The 26,555-nt window shown below is 37.1% G+C and overlaps 1 protein-coding gene across 1 annotated transcript in view; it reads right to left on the reverse strand.

Moving 5' to 3' along the window:
• Positions 1-3,270: 3,270 nt before the first annotated feature.
• Positions 3,271-26,555, reverse strand: part of ITPKB (inositol-trisphosphate 3-kinase B) — a 225,568-nt gene continuing 202,283 nt past the window's right edge. Inside the window, exons 7-8 of the mRNA XM_053712624.1 lie at positions 10,726-10,797; positions 3,271-5,033 (exon numbers count right to left, since the gene is read on the reverse strand). Coding sequence (XP_053568599.1) covers positions 4,818-5,033; positions 10,726-10,797 — 288 coding nt within the window. The 3' untranslated portion in view covers positions 3,271-4,817. The remainder of the gene's footprint in view (positions 5,034-10,725; positions 10,798-26,555) is intronic.

Genomic DNA, 26,555 nt, shown 5'->3' on the forward strand with positions numbered 1-26,555 from the left:
GTAAAGGGAAGAAAATAAATGAAATATGAGAAAAAAAATATTCTTTTTCTATATACTTTAATTCCACTATTTCAAGCAAAGATTATACCAACCTCTGCTGGCTTTAGAATGGAAGCATCTTCCTTTGAGCAGTACGCCGCATGGGAGGTGTTAAAAATACAATCTAGCTACGCAAGTTGCGCAGTACTACGCAACGTGCATAGAGATTGTAATTTAACTTCTCCTTTGGCGGTTTTCACTGATGTCCAGCCAGGCACTGTAGGGAGTTGCGGCGTGACGGGGGTGACATCATCAGAGGAGATTAATTCCTGCTTGATGGTATCAAGGACCACCAACATCTTCACTATTTATGTCCATGATATCACATAGGCAAGGGTCCCTTAGGCAAGGGTGATGCCCTCAGTAGGTAGTACCCTGATGAACTTAATAAACTGGAGACGAACATACTTACCACTGACTGACCAATTACTATGGATGGATATTTTTCTTGTCTGCAAATACTGCTCTACAGGATTTTACTGCCCGGCTGAATTATTGAATGTGCTATGATACACTGTCCTGCTGCTGTTGTTGCTTTATATGCATGAACTGCTTTGGCTCGCACTTTACTGCCATCTAGAAATCTTGCAAACGTATAACATTGTTGAAAGTATTGCTCCAGATGCATGCACTCTCCTGAATCTACCTAACTGATTTTCAACATAGGATACCAAGAAAATAAAGTAAATTTGATAATATAAGTATTTTTTTTTTTTTTAAACTGTATGCTCTATCTGAATAATGAAAGAAAAAGTTGGAGTTTCATGTCCATTTAAAGGGACATTGTACACTAGATTTTTCTTTGCATAAATATTTTGTAGATGATTCATTTATATAGCTCATCGGGGAGTGTTTTCGTAACAATGTAAAGTTTTGCTTATTTTTTAAGAACATTGTGCTGATTTTCAGACTCCTAACCAAGCCCCACAGTGTCAGATGTATACACGTGTTTACAGACTCCTGCTGGCTCCTGTTTACGTTATCTGTCTTTTCATATGCAGGGAAGGAGGAGGTGGGGAGTATCTGCTCTTTTTGTTTACCAAGCTCCTTTCAGTGGGTTTTTATCTGTGCATAATCATCTTTATAGTAGTGTGTATTGCAGTTATATGAAAATTGGTGTGTCCCTTTAAAGGGACATGAAACCCACATTTTTTCTTTCATGATTTAGAAAGAGAATGCAATTTTAAACATCTTTCTAATTTACTTCTATTATCTAATTTTGTTTTATTCTCTTGATATTCTTTGCTGAAAAGCATATCTAGATATGCTCAGTAGCTGCTGATTGGTTGCTGCACATAGAAGCCTCATGTGATTGGCTCACCCATGTGCATTGCTTTTTCTTCAAATAAGGATATCTAAAAAATGAAGCAAAATAAATAATAGAAGTAAATTGTAATGTTGTTTAAATTTCTATGTTCTATCTGAATCATGAAAGAAAGATTTTGGGTTTAGTGGCCCTTTAAGCTTCACAGGGGGTTTTCTCTAATGCAGTACAATGTTTTGCTGTTGGCTGTATATGAACTGGCTTATTTTGCACTACCAGTGTATTAACCTTATGCATAACAACACAGGCATACACTATGGGAAATTATGACAAGTACAGTCTAACTGGGAGATATTACAATCATCTTTTTAGATGGACGGTTTCTAACAGGTTTATTAAGAGACTCTCTTTTCAATTTTCTCCATATATTGGCCTCTGGATAGATCACTGACTGCAATGGAAGCACATTGTTATGGATGATATTTAACCCATAATTATAGAGATCTCTTATTATCCAACATTTGCTTATTAAGTATCCAATGGCCATTGGTGTTTATATATGGTTTTTGATTAGATATAGGCACTAATTGTATTGATTCTAATATTATATATGTATTAAATTTACTGTTTAATAAATTGTTTATGCACCTTTATAAGTGTTGATTGTAGACAATACTGTACAGGTGGCCCTCGTTTTACAACGGTTCAATTTACACCGTTTCAGAATAACAACCTTTTTTTCCAGTCATGTGACTGCTATTGAAAAGCATTGAGAAACAGTGCATTTATTAAAATAGCCAGTAGGTGGAGCTGTCCGCTTGTGTTGCAGCAAAGCCAAGGAAGCTGAAATTAATCAGTTTAACCAGAATTGAGCTATCGAGCAGATTTCAAAGGAACAAGATCTTCCTGTCTATAAATCAGTCCAGATTGGAATGCATAGAAATAACTGTTTGCAGAAAAATGCAAGGGACGTCTGTGTTGTGTGATTATTTTATTAGGTTTATAATGCTGTTTAGCAAATGTTTTTGTTCATTTAACTTAGTTTAATTATATATTCTGTGTTGTGTGGTTATTTTATTAGGTTTATAATGCTGTTTAGCTTTTAAAGTCTTCATTTCAAAGCTTTAAAAATAATGTATTAGGTGTTACTTATGACAATTTTGAGAGGGGCCTGGAACCTATCTCCCTCACTTCCCATTGACTTACATTATAAACTGGATTTCAATTTACAACGGTTTCGATTTACAACCATTCCTTCTGGAACCTAACCCCGGCGTAAACTGAAGGCTACCTGTATATCTATGGGAAAATAGCCTGCCACTTGGGAGACGGCTTTCGGCACACATAGTGCCTCTAGTCTTAGATTCTATTATCAAAGTAAATGGTTGTGCTGGCTAAGGCATACTTGATTTTTATCTTGACTTTTTTTTCTTTTTTCTTTATATAATCTACAATTATTTAATTCATCCTTGCACCCCTGGACACCCCCTATATAAAAACACCTGAGAGACCTCATAGATTTGAGCCCGTATAACTATTTTATGCAATTTTAAATACATTTTTTAGAGGGTATAATTATGAGCGTAAGTGTCCTTTTTATTGTAATATTTTTTTGTTTGTGCAACTTTTTATTCAAGCGTACCAGTTAACCAGAATTTTGAGGTCCTGACGCGTGTTAAATTCAATTGCGCTTGAGCGAACATGTTTACTTTTAACTTGTTATACGCGTGCTAATGAGTTGTAATGTTTGGGATCAGACTTCAAACCTGTGTCTCTCAATTCCAGACCTCAGAGCACACCTTTCGGTATCAACTTGGGTGACAGCAGGCGAAAAAAAAAAATGGTTACCAATAAACTATTTATTCTCACCTGTGTTCTATTTTAGATATCCTGAAAATCTGGCTTGTTAGTGAGTTCTTAGGACTTAAATGAGAAACAATGTTCTAAGTAATACAAAAGACAAAGCATTGATTTATATCTAGAAGGCTTTATGATAGTAGAATGTGAATTGTAGCTACAAGATTATTTCAGAATATCAGTATTTACTCAAAATAATTATTTATACACAAAAATAGAAGTAGAGCGCTTGACCAGTTTTTTTCGATCTTTTTATTAGCAAACACCTCTAGAGGTACACAGGATTTTCTCAATACCTTCTCTGGTATCTAATGCTTTAATTCTAACCCTCACACCTTAACTTGGACATGTTTAAAAGGTTGCTGATATTACAAATGCAACATTTCATCAGAAAACGTTTGAATGCATCATTTTTGTGGCCAGAATTATTCATATATACCATTAGTAAGTTGTCCTTTGATGCCACTGTAAATACAAAAATGAGTGACCATAACACATCCTTATTGGTCGTACTGGAACTGAAAAATGGGCTTGATTGTCAGCTTGTTATAGATAAAAACGTAACATGTTCATGTATGCTACAAACGTAAAATAAACCGCATGCAACTGACTACATTTACATATTACATACAGAAAACTGTACTTTTATGTTTAAAATAATGAGTATACATGCTTAAGTACAGCATAGTTTAATATATAAGCACCCTAGCACCTTATGACAGTAATTATACAATGAGTTTTTACTGCATACCCTAATGACGTCTGTGGTTAGTTCCAAGTTGTTTGACCTCATTTATGGTATTATCTCTGCAATTTGATACACTCTTACAAAACACAAACGTTTGCTCTAAGCTTTCATTTCACTTTTTGCCAATCAGTATCTAAAAATTCTTCTGAATGTTTATATACGAATGTGATGAATAAAATAAATATAAAATATACAGCATAATGTATACAAATAACCTGCCCTGTCTGGCCTGAAAATCTTACTGTTCTGATGTATGATTTTAGTCTTGTAGACACTAATTGGCACTGTCCTCAGAAGATGCAAGAAACCGTACAGTGAATATATATATATATATTTTTAACAGATCCAGTTCTTCCTTGCGCTGAGATCAGCACAAAGACGGAGCACATTCAAGATTAAAATTGTACATCAAACGAGTAAGATTTAGAAAGCAAAGAAAATGTGATTTATACTGTACATATACCACTTTGTTGGTGCCAAATAGACCCAGATATAAGTTTTGCATCCCTTTAAAACTAGACTGAAAGGTCCTTTTAAGATAACATAACATTTTCTATTTACTTTTGTTTTTTTACTGTGGTCCCAACGAGTTAAAAAAATAATAATAGTTAAATATTAAGTGAAAAACTAAAACAATAAAACAATAATAATCAGCAAGTGTGATAAACAGCCTCATATCCCCACATAGGCTATCAATAGCGATCTGTATTTAAAAAACAAACTGTAAAAAAACTTAGTAATTTTGTTCTGGCAGAAAAACTATTTACAAACCCTAAAATACAGAGATATATTTGACTCTCCTCTTTAAAATCCATATTGCGTCCCTCCACGCAGGAAACCGGTTGTACAACTGAAAATGGTTTGTAGTGCATTACTAGAGTGTCAGTTTGGGATGTAGACCAGGTGGATTCAATGTATTTCTTCTTCTTGTGCCATTTCTAAGAGAATGTCTATCAAGTTATCCAATCCCCAGAGGTATCCGTCCTCGCGGTTCCCCTCTGACCAAGGCACCCTGTGGTCTAGGACCTCTCCCTCTTGTAGTGGGGTGGTTTTCCCAAAGTCAATCATCCATACTTTAGCCTGCTCTTTCTTATCATGAATAAAAAGCAAGGAACTTCCAATCACCTACGAAAGAAAGAAAATAACCATTTAATAGAATTAATATGAGTTTAATGGAAGCCTATAAAAGAATGTAGAAAAAATATAACCAGCGACAAAGAGGGTCACATATACACAACAGCAGTACAAATGAACATTCATGTATAACACTGTTGGTTGATGCTGTTGGTTTGAAGGATTGTTCCTATACAATTGATTTCAAAGTTGAAACTCTCTGATGAAGAAGCTATTGGCCCATGTCAGAAGGATCACCTTTTACTAGAAAAAAAACTACCCTACAGTAACATGCACCTCTTTAACATGCAGATTTCATCTATTTTACTACAACTACTTTGATTCAAGAAATTGTTAAAAGAAAAGAAAACGGACAGATGCGTATCTGGTATGCGGGTGACTAATATAATCCTCCTATATATAAATAAACATCTGCGCTGCTTTTCAAATAAACAATTGGTTGATGCTGATGTCTCTCTTAGGCCTAATGATCAAATACGTGCCAGCATGTTGAGAAATCTTTTTGGGGGCTTTTTTTTTAGCATTATTTTGCAATGCAGGTGTCTCTCCTTCACACCCTTAGAGAGATAAACAACTCTCAAAAAAAATCGCCTTTTAAAAAGTCTTTGAGGGACGTTGCGGTACTGACGAGACGTATTAAATCATCTCACCAGAGTGCAGAGGTTTAGATAATTAGGCCCTAAAAGATCTCTTCTCTGGCAAGATTACCTAAGAAGTCTCATCATAATGTTAGGTCCCTCAAAGAATTGTAGAAAGTTACATTTTAGCTGTTTATCTAACTATACAGGTTCTGTATGTGAAGAACAAACACCTACATTACAATATAATGCTCAAAAAATGCCCCCCAAAGATTTTGCCTGATTTCTCTCCATGCCGGGTACTAATGTCTTCTTACAAACATAATCACTCTGTATAACTCAATCACCCCACAACAAACATGTCTGCCACATTTTCCTCCTGCACCTGTTAAAGTATTGGGCCTATATGGCTGTAATGTTTATGAACAAATAATAATGTATTTGATACAGTAAGTGAACCATAACTTTGTTTCAACAAAGTGTTCAATTTAAAAGCTTAAATGGACAGTATACACCAATTTTCATATAACTGCATGTAATAGACACTACTATAAAGAAAAATATGCACAGATACTGATATAAAATCCAGTATAAACCTTTTAAAGGTTTTAGCACTGTTAATGAGGCTAAGCAGCGACACCCACTGAAAGGGGCTGACAGCAGACCCTCCCCTGCATATGAAAAGACCCATTATACAAACAGAAGCAATCTGAAGTCTGTATACATCAGTATACATTTAAAACTTTGGGGCTTGGTTAGGAGTCTGAAAATCAGCACGATAATATTTAAAAAATAAACAAAACTATACATTTTTACAAAAACACCCCAGGCGATATAAATGGATCATCTACAAAACATTTATGCAAAGAAAAATCTAGTGTATAATGTCCCTTTAAAGTCTTCAGTTAGGATCAGATCTCTTAACAAAAGGATCTAGCAGGGCTCCATAAATAGTAAACAGAACTAACGCTGAGAACAGAAATAATTAAAAATCAAAAGTGATTGATTCATTCTAATCTATTGAGCAAAACATTCTAGCACTAATAGTAGAACTGTAGAAGCATCGATTTTATTGTATACGTAGCAATAATTATTTGTTGAGTTGCAGAGACAAACAGATAATACACGGCTGACATTTAAAAAACTATATAGGAAATTTCATTCTTCTGCCAACTGCGCTTGTACAGCTGTAAGCGGAGCAATGTGAGAGGAAACAGTCACAGCCTGTGGCAGTTTTAAAGGGGCAGAAAGGTAATTTTTTTAATGTGCACCAGTAAAGCAAAAGGGGATCTTATCAGCCCATGAGCAATCAGTCCTTAAGGCCCAGCTGCACTTCCTGTTTACATAATTTTCTTGCTTGTTGAAATGTAGCTCTTTTCCATGAGTATGGGAACCATATGGCAATATAGTGCTAAAGACACAAGCATGCTCTTGCATGTAACTTTATTCAGTATTAACACTTTGACTATCAGACAATAAAGTGCTCTAATTTCTTATACGTGCATAGATTTCAGCTCGCTGGAAACTTAAGTTAAGAAGCAGCGGTCGTAAGCGGTCATTAAAGGGACAGGAAACACAAAATTCCTTTCATGATTCAGATAGAGAATACAATTTTAAACAACATTCAAATTTACTTCTATTATTTAATTTGCTTCATTCTTTAGATATCCTTTGTTGAAGAAATAGCAATGCACATGGGTGAACCAATCATACAAGGCATTTATGTGCAGCCACCAATCAGCAACTACTGAGCCTATTTACATATGCTTCTCAACAAATGATATCAAGAGAATGAAGCAAATAAGATAATGGAAGTAATTTGGAAAAATGTTTAAAATTGCATGCTCTTTCTAAACCGTGAAAGAAAAAAAATTGGGTTTCATGTACCTTTAACTTGTCTGCCACCTTTTACGGATCAGGATTATTGACACCCCCTGCTAGAGGCCGATTGGCCGCTAATGTAAAGGGGGCGGCATTGCACAAGCATTTCACAAGAAATGCTTGTGCAATGTTAAATGCCCACAGCTAATCCTGTCGGCATTTAGCGATATCGGGCGGACATGATTCGCTACAGGGAATCATGTCCGCCCAGCATATGATAAATTGACCCGTCACCCAATAGTATCTGTTTTACTCCCATGAAGGAGTTAAGCACATAGTTAAACTTGCACAACAGGCATTGTTCCTGTGCACTACCTAAGCAGGCCATGGCTGGTGATTGGTAGCTACATGAGTACGCTGTTCCTGATTGGCTCACTGACTGTATCATACTCTGGAGCAGCAAAGAATTTTATATTTTGAGGTTTCACTTTGTTGCGCTGAGAAGTCAAGAGAGAGAGTGTAGCTGACTTTTTAGAAGTACAGTGAGGGGACAACTGTCCCAGTCATAAGCCTGGGAAAACCTCCCACATGCTAAAAATCCAATGCCTCATTCATCTTGTCATAAATGAAAATACACACTAAATCATGGGGAAAAGTTTACTTCTCTTCAACTTAAAAAACTATTTATTATAGTTTTATTACTACACATTTAGTTTTAGCCGCTTAAAAATAGTAACTGCTACATTTTAAGTCAATGAGATCATGAAATTCCTCAGCTGCAGCAGTACGTCTATTTCCCAGCCATACGGTCATTGTCACCACTTATTAAAAAAAAGAAGCAGATATGAGGTCACTACTATTTGTTAACTAACCCCTTGATTTTAAACTGAAATGTTTTCTATGAAAGTAACATATTTTAAAGACATATAAACATTGAAATTGCTATGAGTGTAGTTTGGTAATATATTAACACCTTGTTTGCTGCAACTGTTTTGTAATGTCAAATCTTGCCCACCACTTGTCTTATTAGGTGGAGCAAATACCGCCTTGTTGCTGGACATGACTTGCCACTGTCATTTTGTTAGCAGAATGTAATTGTTTTGCAGTATGTTATCACTTCTGCTGAGGACAGTTAGGGACAGATAGATATGAGCAGGGTAAGGTATGTGTTATGCTTCCAATTCTCAGAATTGAAAACCCTCAATTTTCAGAGCTAAATTACAGGAAAGGGAGGCATAATCAATAATAAAAGTATATTATTTTTACTGTTTTATGGTATACTTTCCCCACCCTTTTAAAAATTACTAAAACGAAAAAAGATTTTCAAATGTGTGGATTGCTTCTTTTTGCATACACTAGACTGAAATTATGTTTGCAGACATAGACAGATTAAATGAATTAGTGTACAAAGAGTCAAGGGACGATAAATATAGACAGTGTCAATGAAACATAGAATAGTTACTGATGGAATTTATTGCATGCTATAGTTCTCTGGCAATTTGATAACAAAACACCACAGCAGAGATGAACAATTCTGTGTACTAAATTTCATTATTTAACAAGATACTGATCCATTTATTTCACAAGATTCAATTGCGTTTAAAAACAGCCTGTTTTTATTGTAGGTAAATAGTTTTGCAGTGTGATTATCTGGCTTATTTTTTCATTTGGAGAGTTTGAACTTTTGAACACATTCCTCTGTGCTTTTCCAGCAAAGGACATTAAACACTAATGGTCAGATTATGAGAGGAGCGGTAAATCCCCTAGAAGTAAGTTGGATACCACACGTCTAAGACCACGCGGCATCTTATGAGTTAAAGTAAAAAGTGTTTGCACAAGTGCTATCCCGACGCATGCAAAATCTTTCACGTTAACGTATTCCCCCATAGACTTCAATGGTGTGCGAAAATACCCTACTCGCACATAAACACAATGTTTAACCAAGTGCACTAACCCAACATGAAATATTAATATTTTATTTTCTTCATGTAGCAGAATATAGTCTATTTATTCATAAATACATAATATATATATATATATATATATATATATATATATATATATATATAATATTTGTGATTATATATAGGTATAGATATACCGATACATATAGGAATATCTATTTAAAAATACATAAAACATATTCTCCTATGTGAAGAACATTGGAATTTGAAATATTTACAGTAAATACATAGCTAAATATGAATATTGCATAAATATGATTTTACTTGTTTTCAGGTTCTTAACTGCAAAGGGCTCCAATTTACTTAAACTGTATATGTCTAGATATCTATCAATATTATACATATATATTTATGTATCAGATATATATATATATATATATATATATATATATATAAATATATATTTAATAATAACAAGTACATTATTTTCTATGTAAAGAACATAGGGATGTAAATTATGCGTTTGGCGCATCGCGTTTCTCAATTTAAATCTTAACGAGGTTGGGTTAGCATACATGAGAACCTAGGATTCTTAAGGTACGTTATTGAAATATTACATATAAAATATTAATAAACATTAATATAAATTATTAAAAATACTAAAATATATTCTATGGATTATTTAGAATATTTTACAGTATGTTTATTCATTTTTAATAATCACATTTTCACAATAAATGGCCTGCAAAGGGGATAAAGACATGGCTAAATTTGTACACCCAGAACAAAGCTGGTGATTTGTTGACTGGCTTAGGGACAGGATTCTACTCAAGAATGCCAGACCTCCCAACTGTCTCAATTTTAGAGGGACAGTCCCTAATTCTGAGAGAAAAAAAAGTTGAGTTCCAGCCACCAAATATCTTTAAAAGGGACCTTTATTTAAACATGGCAGGGTCCAAAGTATGTCCAATTGACAATGTTTCTGGCCTACAATCAGCCCTTAATCATGTCTTATTCTGAGAGAGCCATATGACCTGATTTGCAAAACTTCCCTTAGCCCCACCCATAAACTAACCATACATGCCCATGAACCATCAGACACACCCATAGATTGTCCAGACACACTCATAGCCCCCCCTCCCAGTATTGCTCCACACTCCTGAGCCTCTAATACATTGTACTTGGGTGTGTTAATTTAACTATGCGTTTATTCACTTTGCAAGAGTTAAATTCATAGCAAAAAAGGGTTTTAAGTTTAAAAATAAAATGCTGTGATTAAAAAGAGCTTTGTTTATTTTTACTTCTTATCTCTCCTTTCACATTAACTTGGTAAAAATTTGACAGAATCATCATTTGGCATAGTTAGTTATTTTTTTTTACCTCATGTGTTTTAAAGAATGGAGATTTATCCAGCGTGGTACGTATTTCCTCAAGGCAACTGAGGTAAGATTTCTAGAAACAGAAACAAAAAAATATTTGTCACAAATAGAGAAACTTTCCAAAACGCATTATATAAAGGGCAGAATCACTTGAAACCAATTTTTTTTTAATAAAACAGTCAATGTCCTGTCCCACTGTGCACAAAACTTTATGGTCTTTTATGGTAATGATATGCGTCTAAGAATTCCGCCACTCTGTGTTAGACACCAACCCCATGGGATTGCTGCAGTTAGAAGACAATTAAGTTAACTAATAGGATAAATCACAAACACTTTAAAAGCAAAATTGTACTTTATTAACCCCATGCTATTTGAAAATTATATTACAATGTTACCTGTCAGTGTATGAAGATTAAAGATTTATTATTTAGATCATATATATTATCAATTAAGGGTCAGATTACAAGCGGAGCGGTATTTAACGCTCTCACTCAAGTGCTAACTCTGCTAGAAGTATGCTTTTTGCGTGTGTCGGGTAAGGCTCGTTTTACAAGTTAAAAGTAAACAGTTTTCGCTCGTGCACTAACCAGATGCTCGTAAAAAGCTAAACTTAGAAGACCCGATCACATATTCTCAAGTGTGCTAACCTGACATGAATATATGAATATTTCACATTCCAATGTTCTTTATATAGCAGAGTATGTTCTATTTATTCATAAATACATATATGATGGTATTGTGGTACAATATTTATCAATACATATATATATATATATATACATACATAATTGTATATAGTTATAGATATATACAAAGATACAGTATATATAATTATCTATTTAAAAATACATAGAACATATTCTGCTATGTGCAGAACATTGGAATGTGAAATATTTACAGTATATACACAGTATAACACTTTATTAAAAATGAATAATGCACAGTTAACCAGAGCTTTGAGGACACGTTAATCATTCTAGCGTAAATCACAATTGAGCTCAAGTGTTCGCATCCATTTTCAACTTGTAATACGAGCGATAAGCCACGAAACACACAAACACCTGCGATAAACCCCTTTTCACTTGCGCATAACTGGAAGGGGGTTTAAAACACGCTTGATGTACTGCTCGCAAGCTGCAGAGAATTGCTGGTCATGAGCAGAAACTGCCAACCCAGCTGCATGGCAACCAATGCTGATTGGCTGATCCGTAGTTTCCGCTCAGGACCAGTAGTTCACAGTACATTTACCTTTGTGCACGGGTTTTCAAACCTGTCCCTAGGCCTCCCTAACAGGCCATATTTTCAGGATATCTGAACTCTAGCACAAAAGGCCTGAGGACATTAATTATGTGTTTAACCACTGCAAAGCGTTGCCGGGTCTCTAGGGCTAAAACTTTTTTTGCACTTAATTGCAGGAGCTGCAGAGAAACTGCCGATGAGCCAATCAGAAGCAGCAGTAGTAGCCATGCAGCTAGCTCTGCAGTTTCTGTTTAGGACCATCAGTTCTCTGCAGCTCCTCAACGGTCCCTCTGTAGGGGTTAAATGCATAGACTTTCAAAGTAGCCAGTGCTAAAAGTGCACTAACAAGAGCATGTCATTTTTACACTCTAGTAGCCCTTTAACAAGCAAGGATATGGCTACTGTGGGATAATGTACCACCTGTTGGAGGTGGTGGGTACGACAGTTAAACTGATGTACCCTCCCACTCTCCTTAAAGGGACTATGTAGTCAGAAAACAAAAAGTACAATATTTGAAAAAAAAGAATGACTGTTTTCATTTCCTGTTATGATGTGTGTAATACTACCATATAGTTCCTGCTAATGTAGGACAGGATGTTTCCTTCTTTACCGTGTGCACTATATACAGCTAGGGGGCTCTGCACATGAACTACAGCTGACTAGGGAGCGTAGGAAAATTGTGAGCTGTGTGGAGAAACAAAAAATAAAGTACTATCAAACAGCTCATAACAGGAAATAAAAACACAGGCAAGTTTACTCTCAATTTTAACAACTATTGCTGTCAATTTCTTCCTACACATATATGGTACAAATGCTATTTATACAGATCACAGTTTGTTTTCTAATTACAGTGTCCCTTAAAGTAAATATTTTGTGATACATCTGCTGTCCTACTGCTCCTTTGACCTGTATTCTGGAAACATTTCTTCCTTTCTCCATGTCTGACTTGGTTGGAATTATCTTGGTAGCAGACATGGCAACTGCAGACATTGGTGGCTGAATATATCAGTAATGAATAGTGTGCACTTTACAGGATGCAGTTAGCATTGAACAGTTAGATGAAGCATAGGGGCTATTTATATAGCTGTAGTGTTTTGCTGTAAATATGTCTGTATATAGTTGTCTCTTCAAAATGATATAATTTGTGCTCCTAAGAAATTATTTGTATGATTCCTTAGTCTTAAACTTTTTGTTAAAAACCAGCACAAACTGATCACAGAACAACAACAATAACATTTTAGTGCACTATAACTAGATATTTTACATTTTGGAAAATGATGTACTTTTAGGTAGAATAGTTGATCTTAAATGATGTGCTGTAAATGATCATCCTAGGATCATCCAACAAAAATATTAGGTTGAGGTAAACAGTCTGCAGTGAGACCATTACTTCGAATATTTCTCACTCACAATGCAAATTACTTTTAGATGAGCAAAATCTAATTTTACACTATACAGAATAAAAGTCAATTGTGGGCCAGATTACAAGTGGAGCGTTATTTCATGCTCCTGCTCAAGCGTAAAAAGACAAACTTACAATATCTTGCGCAATAACCTATTCCCCCATAGAATTTAATGGAGCAAAAAAAGTGGGAGAAATAATAACACCCTATTCGCGTGCAAACCTGATCGCATATTCTCAAGTACACTAACCCGACATGAAAATATGAATATTTCACAGTCCAATGTTCTTCACCTATGTATTCATAAATACATATATATTATATATATATATATATATATATATATATATATATATATATATATATATATATATATATATATATATATATACACACATGTTTATATATAGGTATAGATATATACAGATATATATACAGGGAGTGCAGAATTATTAGGCAAGTTGTACTTTTGAGGATTAATTTTATTATTGAACAACAACCATGTTCTCAATGAACCCAAAAAACTCATTAATATCAAAGCTGAATATTTTTGGAAGTAGTTTTTAGTTTGTTTTTAGTTTTAGCTATTTTAGGGGGATATCTGTGTGTGCAGGTGACTATTACTGTGCATAATTATTAGGCAACTTAACAAAAAACAAATATATACCCATTTCAATTATTTATTTTTACCAGTGAAACCAATATAACATCTCAACATTCACAAATATACATTTCTGACATTCAAAAACAAAACAAAAACAAATCAGTGACCAATATAGCCACCTTTCTTTGCAAGGACACTCAAAAGCCTGCCATCCATGGATTCTGTCAGTGTTTTGATCTGTTCACCATCAACATTGCGTGCAGCAGCAACCACAGCCTCCCAGACACTGTTCAGAGAGGTGTACTGTTTTCCCTCCTTGTAAATCTCCCATTTGATGATGGACCACAGGTTCTCAATGGGGTTCAGATCAGGTGAACAAGGAGGCCATGTCATTAGATTTTCTTCTTTTATACCCTTTCTTGCCAGCCACGCTGTGGAGTACTTGGACGCGTGTGATGGAGCATTGTCCTGCATGAAAATCATGTTTTTCTTGAAGGATGCAGACTTCTTCCTGTACCACTGCTTGAAGAAAGTGTCTTCCAGAAACTGGCAGTAGGACTGGGAGTTGAGCTTGACTCCATCCTCAACCCAAAAAGGCCCCACAAGCTCATCTATGATGATACCAGCCCAAACCAGTACTCCACCTCCACCTTGCTGGCGTCTTGAGTCGGACTGGAGCTCTCTGCCCTTTACCAATCCAGCCACGGGCCCATCCATCTGGCCCATCAAGACTCACTCTCATTTCATCAGTCCATAAAACCTTAGAAAAATCAGTCTTGAGATATTTCTTGGCCCAGTCTTGACGTTTCAGCTTGAGTGTCTTGTTCAGTGGTGGTCGTCTTTCAGCCTTTCTTACCTTGGCGATGTCTCTGAGTATTGCACACCTTGTGCTTTTGGGCACTCCAGTGATGTTGCAGCTCTGAAATATGGCCAAACTGGTGGCAAGTGGCATCTTGGCAGCTGCACGCTTGACTTTTATCAGTTCATGGGCAGTTATTTTGCGCCTTGGTTTTTCCACACGCTTCTTGCGACCCTGTTGACTATTTTGAATGAAACGCTTGATTGTTCGATGATCACGCTTCAGAAGCTTTGCAATTTTAAGAGTGCTGCATCCCTCTGCAAGATATCTCACTATTTTTGACTTTTCTGAGCCTGTCAAGTCCTTCTTTTGACCCATTTTGCCAAAGGAAAGGAAGTTGCCTAATAATTATGCACACCTGATATAGGGTGTTGATGTCATTAGACCACACCCCTTCTCATTACAGAGATGCACATCACCTAATATGCTTAATTGGTAGTAGGCTTTCGAGCCTATACAGCTTGGAGTAAGACAACATGCATAAAGAGGATGATGTGGTCAAAATACTCATTTGCCTAATAATTCTGCACTCCCTGTATATATACACACATGTTTATATATAGGTATAGATATATACAGATATATATACAGGGAGTGCAGAATTATTAGGCAAGTTGTACTTTTGAGGATTAATTTTATTATTGAACAACAACCATGTTCTCAATGAACCCAAAAAACTCATTAATATCAAAGCTGAATATTTTTGGAAGTAGTTTTTAGTTTGTTTTTAGTTTTAGCTATTTTAGGGGGATATCTGTGTGTGCAGGTGACTATTACTGTGCATAATTATTAGGCAACTTAACAAAAAACAAATATATACCCATTTCAATTATTTATTTTTACCAGTGAAACCAATATAACATCTCAACATTCACAAATATACATTTCTGACATTCAAAAACAAATCAGTGACCAATATAGCCACCTTTCTTTGCAAGGACACTCAAAAGCCTGCCATCCATGGATTCTGTCAGTGTTTTGATCTGTTCACCATCAACATTGCGTGCAGCAGCAACCACAGCCTCCCAGACACTGTTCAGAGAGGTGTACTGTTTTCCCTCCTTGTAAATCTCACATTTGATGATGGACCACAGGTTCTCAATGGGGTTCAGATCAGGTAAACAAGGAGGCCATGTCATTAGATTTTCTTCTTTTATACCCTTTCTTGCCAGCCACGCTGTGGAGTACTTGGACGCGTGTGATGGAGCATTGTCCTGCATGAAAATCATGTTTTTCTTGAAGGATGCAGACTTCTTCCTGTACCACTGCTTGAAGAAGGTGTCTTCCAGAAACTGGCAGTAGGACTGGGAGTTGAGCTTGACTCCATCCTCAACCCGAAAAGGCCCCACAAGCTCATCTTTGATGATACCAGCCCAAACCAGTACTCCACCTCCACCTTGCTGGCGTCTGAGTCGGACTGGAGCTCTCTGCCCTTTACCAATCCAGCCACGGGCCCATCCATCTGGCCCATCAAGACTCACTCTCATTTCATCAGTCCATAAAACCTTAGAAAAATCAGTCTTGAGATATTTCTTGGCCCAGTCTTGACGTTTCAGCTTGTGTGTCTTGTTCTGTGGTGGTCGTCTTTCAGCCTTTCTTACCTTGGCCATGTCTCTGAGTATTGCACACCTTGTGCTTTTGGGCACTCCAGTGGTGTTGCAGCTCTGAAATATGGCCAAACTGGTGGCAAGTGGCATCTTGGCAGCTGCACGCTTGACTTTTCTCAGTTCATGGGCAGTTATTTTGAGCCTTGGTTTTTCCACACGCTTCTTGCGACCCTGTTGACTATTTTGAATGAAACGCTTGATTGTTCGATGATCACGCTTCAGAAGCTTTGCAATTTTAAGAGTGCTGCATCCCTCTGCAAGATATCTCACTATTTTTGACTTTTCTGAGCCTGTCAAGTCCTTCTTTTGACCCATTTTGCCAAAGGAAAGGAAGTTGCCTAATAATTATGCACACCTGTTGATGTCATTAGACCACACCCCTTCTCATTACAGAGATGCACATCACCTAATATGCTTAATTGGTAGTAGGCTTTCGAGCCTATACAGCTTGGAGTAAGACAACATGCATAAAGAGGATGATGTGGTCAAAATACTCATTTGCCTAATAATTCTGCACTCCCTGTATAGGTATATCTATTTATAAATACTTAGAACATATTCTACTATGTGCAGAACATTGGAATGTGAAATATTTACATTAATACACAGTTTAACACTTTATTAAAAATGAATATTGTATAAATATGCTTTTCCAAGCTTTCATCTACTTAAAGTGATGGTAAACTAAGACCCAGTGAAACATGTGATTGATGTCAAATAAAAAAATAAAGTGACTTTCAACAATGAAAACGCCATATTCTATCGTTGTTTGTAAATGTTTAACATTTATAAGCTTAAATTTCACCTATGATCCTCCGCCCGTACAACCGCCGCCATTGATTTCCTATGTCACGTTTTTTGGGTTTTTCACCAATAGAAATCCAGGCCAGTTGGTGACACTGATATTATCCAACACGCCCTACGTTATGTAAGCGCAAGCGCTACATGTTGGATCGCTGATAGACAGTTTGTAATTACATATGGAATTACGCCCATGCGCATAACGAAGGATGAAGCCCAAGATTCCAATATAATGACGTAGAGAGCGGGTGGTTCCGCTCTCTAAGTCGGCTAAGGAAAAAATAAGGAAGTAATGCCGGGGTCGGAGCAAGGAGCGATAACGCTCAGTAATTCACATGACTTTATTATAAAACCTTTGAGGTTAAAAAAAAAAAAAAATATATAGCGATTTAGTTTGGATTTACTTTCAAAGGGCAATAAATTTACCATCACTTTAACTGCAAAGGGCTCTAATGCACACACACACACACATATATATATATATATATATATATATATATATATATATATATATATATATATATATACAGGCATGCCTCGTTTATAAACCACTTTTTTATTTATTGTTTAAAGCTTAGTGTGGGGACTCTGCTTTTATTATTTCTTCTGTATATATGCATATGTTTTACTATAATATGATACTATGCTACAATCAATTGTTTTAAAATAAATATATATTATTTGAACCTATATTTGTTGGTGATGTCTATTTTTATACATTTCTAAGGCTTTTTTTCAGTTATTAAAGACAGCAGCCTCAATATAAGGTCTCATTTTTGAATGTATATATATACAGCGCTGGGGAATCTGTTGGCGCTCTACAAATACCTGATAATAATCTATATATATAAATATATATATATATCAGGGCCGTTTCTAGGGGCGGGTAGACTGGGCAGTGGCGAGCACTTTTTTTTGTGTTAAAGTGGCAGTGCTTGCTTGATAAACTACTGGTATAGCAAATGTTAAAATACACAGATCACAAGCATATACATTAAATATATATATATATATATATATATTTTATTTTTTATATTTTTTATTTTTTATTGTATTTATTTTATTTGAAAGGAAGCTGTTATGTTAATTGGCTGCATTGGATGTCAATCATACTAATGGAGCAACAAGATCACAGTGGGGGGGGGGGGGGTGTGTTAAGACCGGATAACTCGCTAAAACTGAAAGTAAAAAGGAGAGGAATCACCCTGAGGAAAGCAGTCTCCTATCTTACTGATCTGTGTCACTAAAGAAGTGATGTTTTATGCATATGACAAATTATACATGGTCTTTACATAATGATATGTACATATTTTTTGTTTTACTGAGCTAATTAAAAAAGGTGCTTTATAAAACTTGGGTTTCCACATACTAAGGAACAGGTTTTCTGAAACTGCGCTCTCCCAACACGTTTTAAATTCAATTGCGCTCGAGCAAACACGATTACCTTCAATTTATAATAAGCAAGCTACTTCTGATGTGCGCAAAAAGCTGCTATAAACTCCTTTTCGCTTAAACGCGACAGTTAGGGCACCACTTGTAATCTAGCGCACAGGGTGCTAGGGTGTGATTTGGCATTCAGATAATGACTGGCCGGCTGCCTCTGGTATTGCTGATGTAAGACCAGATTTCTGCTGCTATTGTGATCGCACTAAATTACCAATTAGTTAGCATTACTGGTGCTGAATATGCCTCCAGTGCTCTCCCACCTACACTACAAATTCTCCCCTATAACATGGAATGGACTGGTCCACCTCAGTTATACCTTGGATTTCCTGCCTCTATTTATGGACTGGTCCACTTCCTATTCAGCTTGTACGGACACCACCACTTTTTTATGCAACTGTCTGTCCGGTGTGTTGAAGTGAAAGTCCCAGAGTTCTCCCCTGACTTGTTTGCATATTTCCACATATGTGGTTCTATCTCACATGAAGAACACGTCATGTAAGTGAGAACATAGCAGTAGGAGCCTCAGATATTGTGTAAGGGCTGATTATCTGATCTGAAGTCTCATTTGTTTGGCACATATGTGCTTAAAGAGACATTAAACCCAATTTTTTCTTTCATGATTCAGATAGAGAATACAATTTTAAACAACATTGTAATATCTAGATAGGCTCAGTAGTTGCTGATTGGTGGTTGCACAAAAATGCCTCCTGTGATTGGCTCACCCATGTGCATTGCTATTTCTTCAACACAGGATATCTAAAGAATGAAGCAAATTAGATGATAGATACACAAAAAGAAAATTATTAACCTGTTAAAACACAAACAATAATAAATCAAACAAAAACAATGTGTTAGTGCAAAAAGGATATGTCCAAAAAAGTCAATTGGAGACTTAATCCCAACTTTAGTCTCCAATTGACTATTTTGGACATATCCTTTTTGCACTAACACATTGTTTTTGTTTGATTTATTATTGTTTGTGTTTTAACAGGTTAATAATTTTCTTTTTGTGTATCTATCATCTAATTTGCTTCATTCTTTAGATATCCTGTGTTGAAGAAATAGCAATGCACATGGGTGAGCCAATCACAGGAGGCATTTTTGTGCAACCACCAATCAGCAACTACTGAGCCTATCTAGATATGCTTTTCAGCAAAGGATATCAAGAGAATGAAGCACATTAGATAATAGAAGTAAATTAGAAAGTTGTTTAAAAATGCATGCTCTTTCTAAATCATGAAAGAAAACAATTGGGTTTCATATCCCATTCACTCATCGATTATCAGAGAGAGGTGCAACACATTACAGGGTAATGCATTATTTACAGCTCTCACATTTTGGCAGCAAGGGTAAAAAGGGGTTGCTGAGGATATGCGCATGATCAGAAGTCTCATTTTTTGGGCGCATGCAGCTCTCTCTGGCATCAGAGTTACAAGTGATTTGCAGAAAACTTTCTTGCTTTGGGTAGGTAGAAGTTAAATGTTTTTCTCCTACCTTACTACCTCCTTATATACCCATATACAGGATTTAATTCCTTACTTTGCTTTATGAGATTTCAGACATCCCAACTCTCCCTGAAGTTCAGGGAGTCTCCCTCATTGTAATAGCGGCTCCTTGACACCCGCAAATGAAATGAAATCTCCCTGAAACTACAAGTACCATGATCCAAAGTGGCCCAAATCCGGAAACAGTGTTTCTTTAAGGAATGCCTTTAGTTGCTGGAACGTTATAGAACCCTCAAAGCATCAGTAACCAAAAAGCACCCACTGATTTAATAAAGTAAAACACAAATACTACCTTATTTACTGCACGTAATTAAACTTTGTATTCTAAAATATTTCAGCATTCAACAAGCATATGATTACTGAAAAATAGGTTTATTGTATGTGGTTGTGCAATAAAGCTACTTTTGTTTTATGTGAGTTTAGTGGGAAGCTACTTTAATAACAATTTTCTATCTTATTTAGGGTTCCCAGGTGTCCAGTATATAACCGGGGGGGGGCACAGCACAGTAGCCGGTGAAGCCACCGCCCTGAAATAAGTTTTTGCAGGTTGGGATCTCTGAGATCTGCCTCAAACTTTGTAGTGTGAGGTATTCAGTAAAGCCGTCAAAGATGCATAAAAACAGAATTTATGTTTACCTGATAAATTACTTTCTCCAACGGTGTGTCCGGTCCACGGCGTCATCCTTACTTGTGGGATATTCTCTTCCCCAACAGGAAATGGCAAAGAGCCCAGCAAAGCTGGTCACATGATCCCTCCTAGGCTCCGCCTACCCCAGTCATTCGACCGACGTACAGGAGGAAATATGCATAGGAGAAACCATATGATACCGTGGTGACTGTAGTTAGAGAAAATAATTCATCAGACCTGATTAAAAAAACCAGGGCGGGCCGTGGACCGGACACACCGTTGGAGAAAGTAATTTATCAGGTAAGCATAAATTCTGTTTTCTCCAACATAGGTGTGTCCGGTCCACGGCGTCATCCTTACTTGTGGGAACCAATACCAAAGCTTTAGGACACGGATGAAGGGAGGGAGCAAATCAGGTCACCTAAATGGAAGGCACCACGGCTTGCAAAACCTTTCTCCCAAAAATAGCCTCCGAAGAAGCAAAAGTATCAAATTTGTAAAATTTGGCAAAAGTGTGCAGTGAAGACCAAGTCGCTGCCTTACATATCTGGTCAACAGAAGCCTCGTTCTTGAAGGCCCATGTGGAAGCCACAGCCCTAGTGGAGTGAGCTGTGATTCTTTCAGGAGGCTGCCGTCCGGCAGTCTCATAAGCCAATCGGATAATGCTTTTAAGCCAAAAAGAAAGAGAGGTAGAAGTTGCTTTTTGACCTCTCCTTTTACCAGAATAAACAACAAACAAAGAAGATGTTTGTCTGAAATCTTTAGTAGCCTCTAAATAGAATTTTAGAGCACGGACTACGTCCAAATTGTGTAACAAACGTTCCTTCTTTGAAACTGGATTCGGACACAAAGAAGGTACAACTATCTCCTGGTTAATATTTTTGTTGGAAACAACTTTCGGAAGAAAACCAGGCTTAGTACGCAAAACCACCTTATCTGCATGGAACACCAGATAGGGCGGAGAACACTGCAGAGCAGATAACTCTGAAACTCTTCTAGCAGAAGAAATTGCAACCAAAAACAAAACTTTCCAAGATAATAACTTAATATCTACGGAATGTAAGGGTTCAAACGGAACCCCTTGAAGAACTGAAAGAACTAGATTTAGACTCCAGGGAGGAGTCAAAGGTCTGTAAACAGGCTTGATTCTAACCAGAGCCTGAACAAATGCTTGAACATCTGGCACAGCTGCCAGCCGTTTGTGAAGTAAAACAGATAAAGCAGAGATCTGTCCCTACAGAGAACTTGCAGATAATCCTTTCTCCAAACCTTCTTGTAGAAAGGATAGAATCTTAGGAATTGTTATCTTGTTCCATGGGAATCCTTTAGATTCACACCAACAGATATATTTTTTCCATATTTTATGGTAAATTTTTCTAGTTACAGGCTTTCTAGCCTGAATCATAGTATCTATTACAGAATCTGAAAACCCACGCTTTGATAAAATCAAGCGTTCAATCTCCAAGCCGTCAGTTGGAGGGAGACCAGATTCGGATGTTCGAATGGACCTTGAACAAGAAGGTCCTGTCTCAAAGGTAGCTTCCATGGTGGAGCCGATGACATATTCACCAGGTCTGCATACCAAGTCCTGCGTGGCCACGCAGGAGCTATCAAGATCACCGAAGCCCTCTCCTGATTGATCCTGGCTACCAGCCTGGGAATGAGAGGAAACGGTGGGAATACATAAGCTAGGTTGAAGGTCCAAGGTGCTACTAGTGCATCTACTAGAGTCACCTTGGGATCCCTGGATCTGGACCCGTAGCAAGGAACCTTGAAGTTCTGACGAGAGGCCATCAGATCCATGTCTGGAATGCCCCATAATTGAGTTATTTGGGCAAAGATTTCCGGATGGAGTTCCCACTCCCCCGGATGGAATGTCTGACGACTCAGAAAATCCGCTTCCCAATTTTCCACTCCTGGGATGTGGATTGCAGACAAGTGGCAGGAGTGATCCTCCGCCCATTGAATTATCTTGGTCACTTCCTCCATCGCCAGGGCTTTTTACCTCCCTCAATACGACTTTTGAAGCCTTTTGAGCCCTCCAGAGAAGTCCTGGATCATGCAGGAAGAAGCTGGATGTCTGTGTCTGTATTTTTTGCTGTGCAAAAAAACGCCACAATAGGCCCCTCCCACTCATATTACAACAGTGGGAAGCCTCATGGAACTGTTTCTAGGCAGAATTCAAGCCAGCCATGTGGAAAAAACTAGGCCCCAATAAGTTTTATCACCAAACATATGTTAAAAACGATTAAACATGCCAGCAAACGTTTTAAAATACATTTTTATAAGAGTATGTATCTCTATTAATAAGCCTGATACCAGTCGCTATCACTGCATTTAAGGCTTTACTTACATTACTTCGGTATCAGCAGCATTTTCTAGCAAATTCCATCCCTAGAAAAATATTTTAACTGCACATACCTTTTTTGCAGGAAAACCTGCACGCCATTCCCCCTCTGAAGTACCTCACTCCTCAGAATATGTGAGAACAGCAAATGGATCTTAGTTACTTCTGCTAAGATCATAGGAAACGCAGGCAGATTCTTCTTCTAAATACTGCCTGAGATAAACAGTACACTCCGGTACCATTTAAAAATAACAAACTTTTGATTGAAGAAATAAACTAAGTATAAAACACCACAGTCCTCTCACGACCTCCATCTATGTTGAGGGTTGCAAGAGAATGACTGGATATGACAGTGAGGGGAGGAGCTAAATAGCAGCTCTGCTGTGGGTGATCCTCTTGCAACTTCCTGTTGGGAAGGAGAATATCCCACAAGTAATGGATGATCCGTGGACTGGATACACTTAACAAGAGAAAGTAATATTTTTTCTTCCAAAGCACTGTTCTCATCCCAGATAGAATAGCAGAATGTTTCTACTTGCCTAACTCAACAAACGTTACCACACTGATTTTAACTTGATGTCATTTAAACCCTTGATTGCTATTGAGGGCAGCAATGCATTGTAGGTAATGCTTGCACCCCCCCCTTTGGTAGTCAAAGTCTTAAAGGGGCAATACATTTATATGCCAAGAAAAAGTATGCAGAAATTAAGTTTTTTTTTTTTTTTAAGAATTTTAAATGACTCATTATTAAAGTTTCATCAGACAAAAAAATTGTTTGGCTGACAGAACAGTGTCACATTTTAAAGTTGTTTAGGATTTCAACTTGTTTATGTCATTCCACCCTCTGTCTCCAACATTTAACGGCTTTATACCCTGCTGTTGCAGCAGCAGTTCAGAGTTTGCTGTTTTGTGTTATCCTAGGAATATTCTTTACTGCTGCACTCTACAATGGACAGAGTTGAGGGATGATACCCAGATAGAGAAAAGCAGAAAACACTTACGCCTAGATTTAGAGTTTTGCGTTAGCCGTCAAAACCAGCGTTAGGGGCTACTAACGCTGGTTTTGGGCTACCGCTCGTATTTAGAGTCGTGTAGGTAAGGGTCTAACTCTCACTTTCCAGCCGCAACTTTTCAATACCGCAGCTCCCCCTACGCCATTTGCGTATCCTATCTTTTCAATGGGATCTTTCTAACGCCTGTATTTAGAGTCTTGGCTGAAGTGAGCGTTAGAAATCTAACGACAAAACTCCAGCCACAGAGAAAAGCCAGGAGTTAAGAGCTTTTTGGGCTAACGCCGGTTCATAAAGCTCTTAACTACTGTGCTCTAAAGTACACTAACACCCATAAACTACCTATGTACCCCTAAACTGAGGCCCCCCCACATCGCCGCCACTCTAATAAAATTTTTAACCCCTAATCTGCCGACCGCACACCGCCGCAACCTACGTTATCCCTATGTACCCCTAATCTGCTGCCCCTAACACCGCCGACCCCTACATAATATTTATTAACCCCTAATCTGCCCCCCCAACGTCGCCGCTACCTACAATTATTAACCCCTAATCTGCCGACCGCACACCGCCGCCACCTACATTATACCTATAAACCCCTAATCTGCTGCCCCTAACACCGCCGACCCCTACATAATATTTATTAACCCCTAATCTGCCCCCCCAACGTCGCCGCTACCTACCTACAATTATTAACCCCTAATCTTCCAACCGGACTTCGCCGCCACTATAATAAATGTATTAACCCCTAAACCGCCCCACTCCCGACTCAAAAACCCTATAATAAATAGTATTAACCCCTAATCTGCCCTCCCGAACATCGCCGACACCTAACTTCAATTATTAACCCCTAATCTGCCGACCGGACCTCGCCGCTACTCTAATAAATGGATTAACCCCTAAAGCTAAGTCTAACCCTAACACTAACACCCCCCTAAATTAAATATAATTTTTATCTAACGAAATAAATTAACTCTTATTAAATAAATTAATCCTATTTAAATCTAAATACTTACCTGTAAAATAAACCCTAATATAGCTACAATATAACGAATAATTATATTGTAGCTATTTTAGGATTAATATTTATTTTGACAGGCAACTTTGTATTTATTTTAACTAGGTACAATAGCTATTAAATAGCCAATCGGATTGAACTTGAATCTGATTGGCTGATTCCATCAGCCAATCAGAATTTTCCTACCTTAATTCCGATTGGCTGATAAAATCCTATCAGCCAATCAGAATTCGAGGGACGCCATCTTGGATGATGTTCCTTAAAGGAACCATCATTTGTCGGGAAGTCGTTGGACAGGATGGATGTTCCGCGTAGGCGGGATGAAGATGTATCCGGAAGAAAGAAGATTGAAGATGCAGCTTGATAGAAGACTTCAGCCGGATGATGGATCTCTTCAGCTCCCGCTTGGATCAAGACTTCAGCCCGATGATGGATCTCTTCAGCGCCCGCTTGGATCAAGACTTCAGCCCGATGATGGACCTCTTCAGCGCCCGCTTGGATCAAGACTTCAGCCTGATGATGGACCTCTTCAGCCCCCACTTGGGCTTGGATGAAGACTTCGGAGCCTCCTGTGGACGGATCGGTGATACCCGGCGTGGTGAAGATAAGGTAGGGAGATCTTCAGTGGCTTAGTGTTAGGTTTATTTAAGGGGGGTTTGGGTTAGATTAGGGGTATGTGGGTGGTGGGTTGTAATGTTGGGGGGGGTATTGTATGTTTTTTTTTTACAGGCAAAAGAGCTGTTTTCTTTGGGGCATGCCCCGCAAAAGGCCCTTTTAAGGGCTGGTAAGGTAAAAGAGCTTTTCTAATTTTATTTTAGAATAGGGTAGGGCATTTTTTTATTTTGGGGGGCTTTGTTATTTTATTAGGGGGCTTAGAGTAGGTGTAATTAGCTTAAAATTTTTGTAATATTTTTATAATGTTTGTAAATTATTTTTTTATTTTTTGTAACTTAGTTCTTTTTTTTTTTTTGTACTTTAGTTAGTTTATTTAATTGTATTTATTTGTAGGTATTTTATTTAATTAATTTATTGATAGTGTAGTGTTAGGTTTAATTGTAGATAATTGTAGGTATTTTATTTAATTAATTTATTGATAGTGTAGTGTTAGGTTTAATTGTAGATAATTGTAGGTATTTTATTTAATTAATTTATTGATAGTGTAGTGTTAGGTTTAATTGTAACTTAGGTTAGGATTTATTTTACAGGTCATTTTGTAATTATTTTAACTAGGTAGCTATTAAATAGTTATTAACTATTTAATAGCTATTGTACCTAGTTAAAATAAATACAAAGTTGGCTGTAAAATAAATATTAATCCTAAAATAGCTACAATATAATTATTCGTTATATTGTAGCTATATTAG

The sequence above is a fragment of the Bombina bombina genome, chromosome 4 (assembly GCF_027579735.1).
Source record: "Bombina bombina isolate aBomBom1 chromosome 4, aBomBom1.pri, whole genome shotgun sequence".
NCBI lineage: Eukaryota > Metazoa > Chordata > Amphibia > Anura > Bombinatoridae > Bombina > Bombina bombina.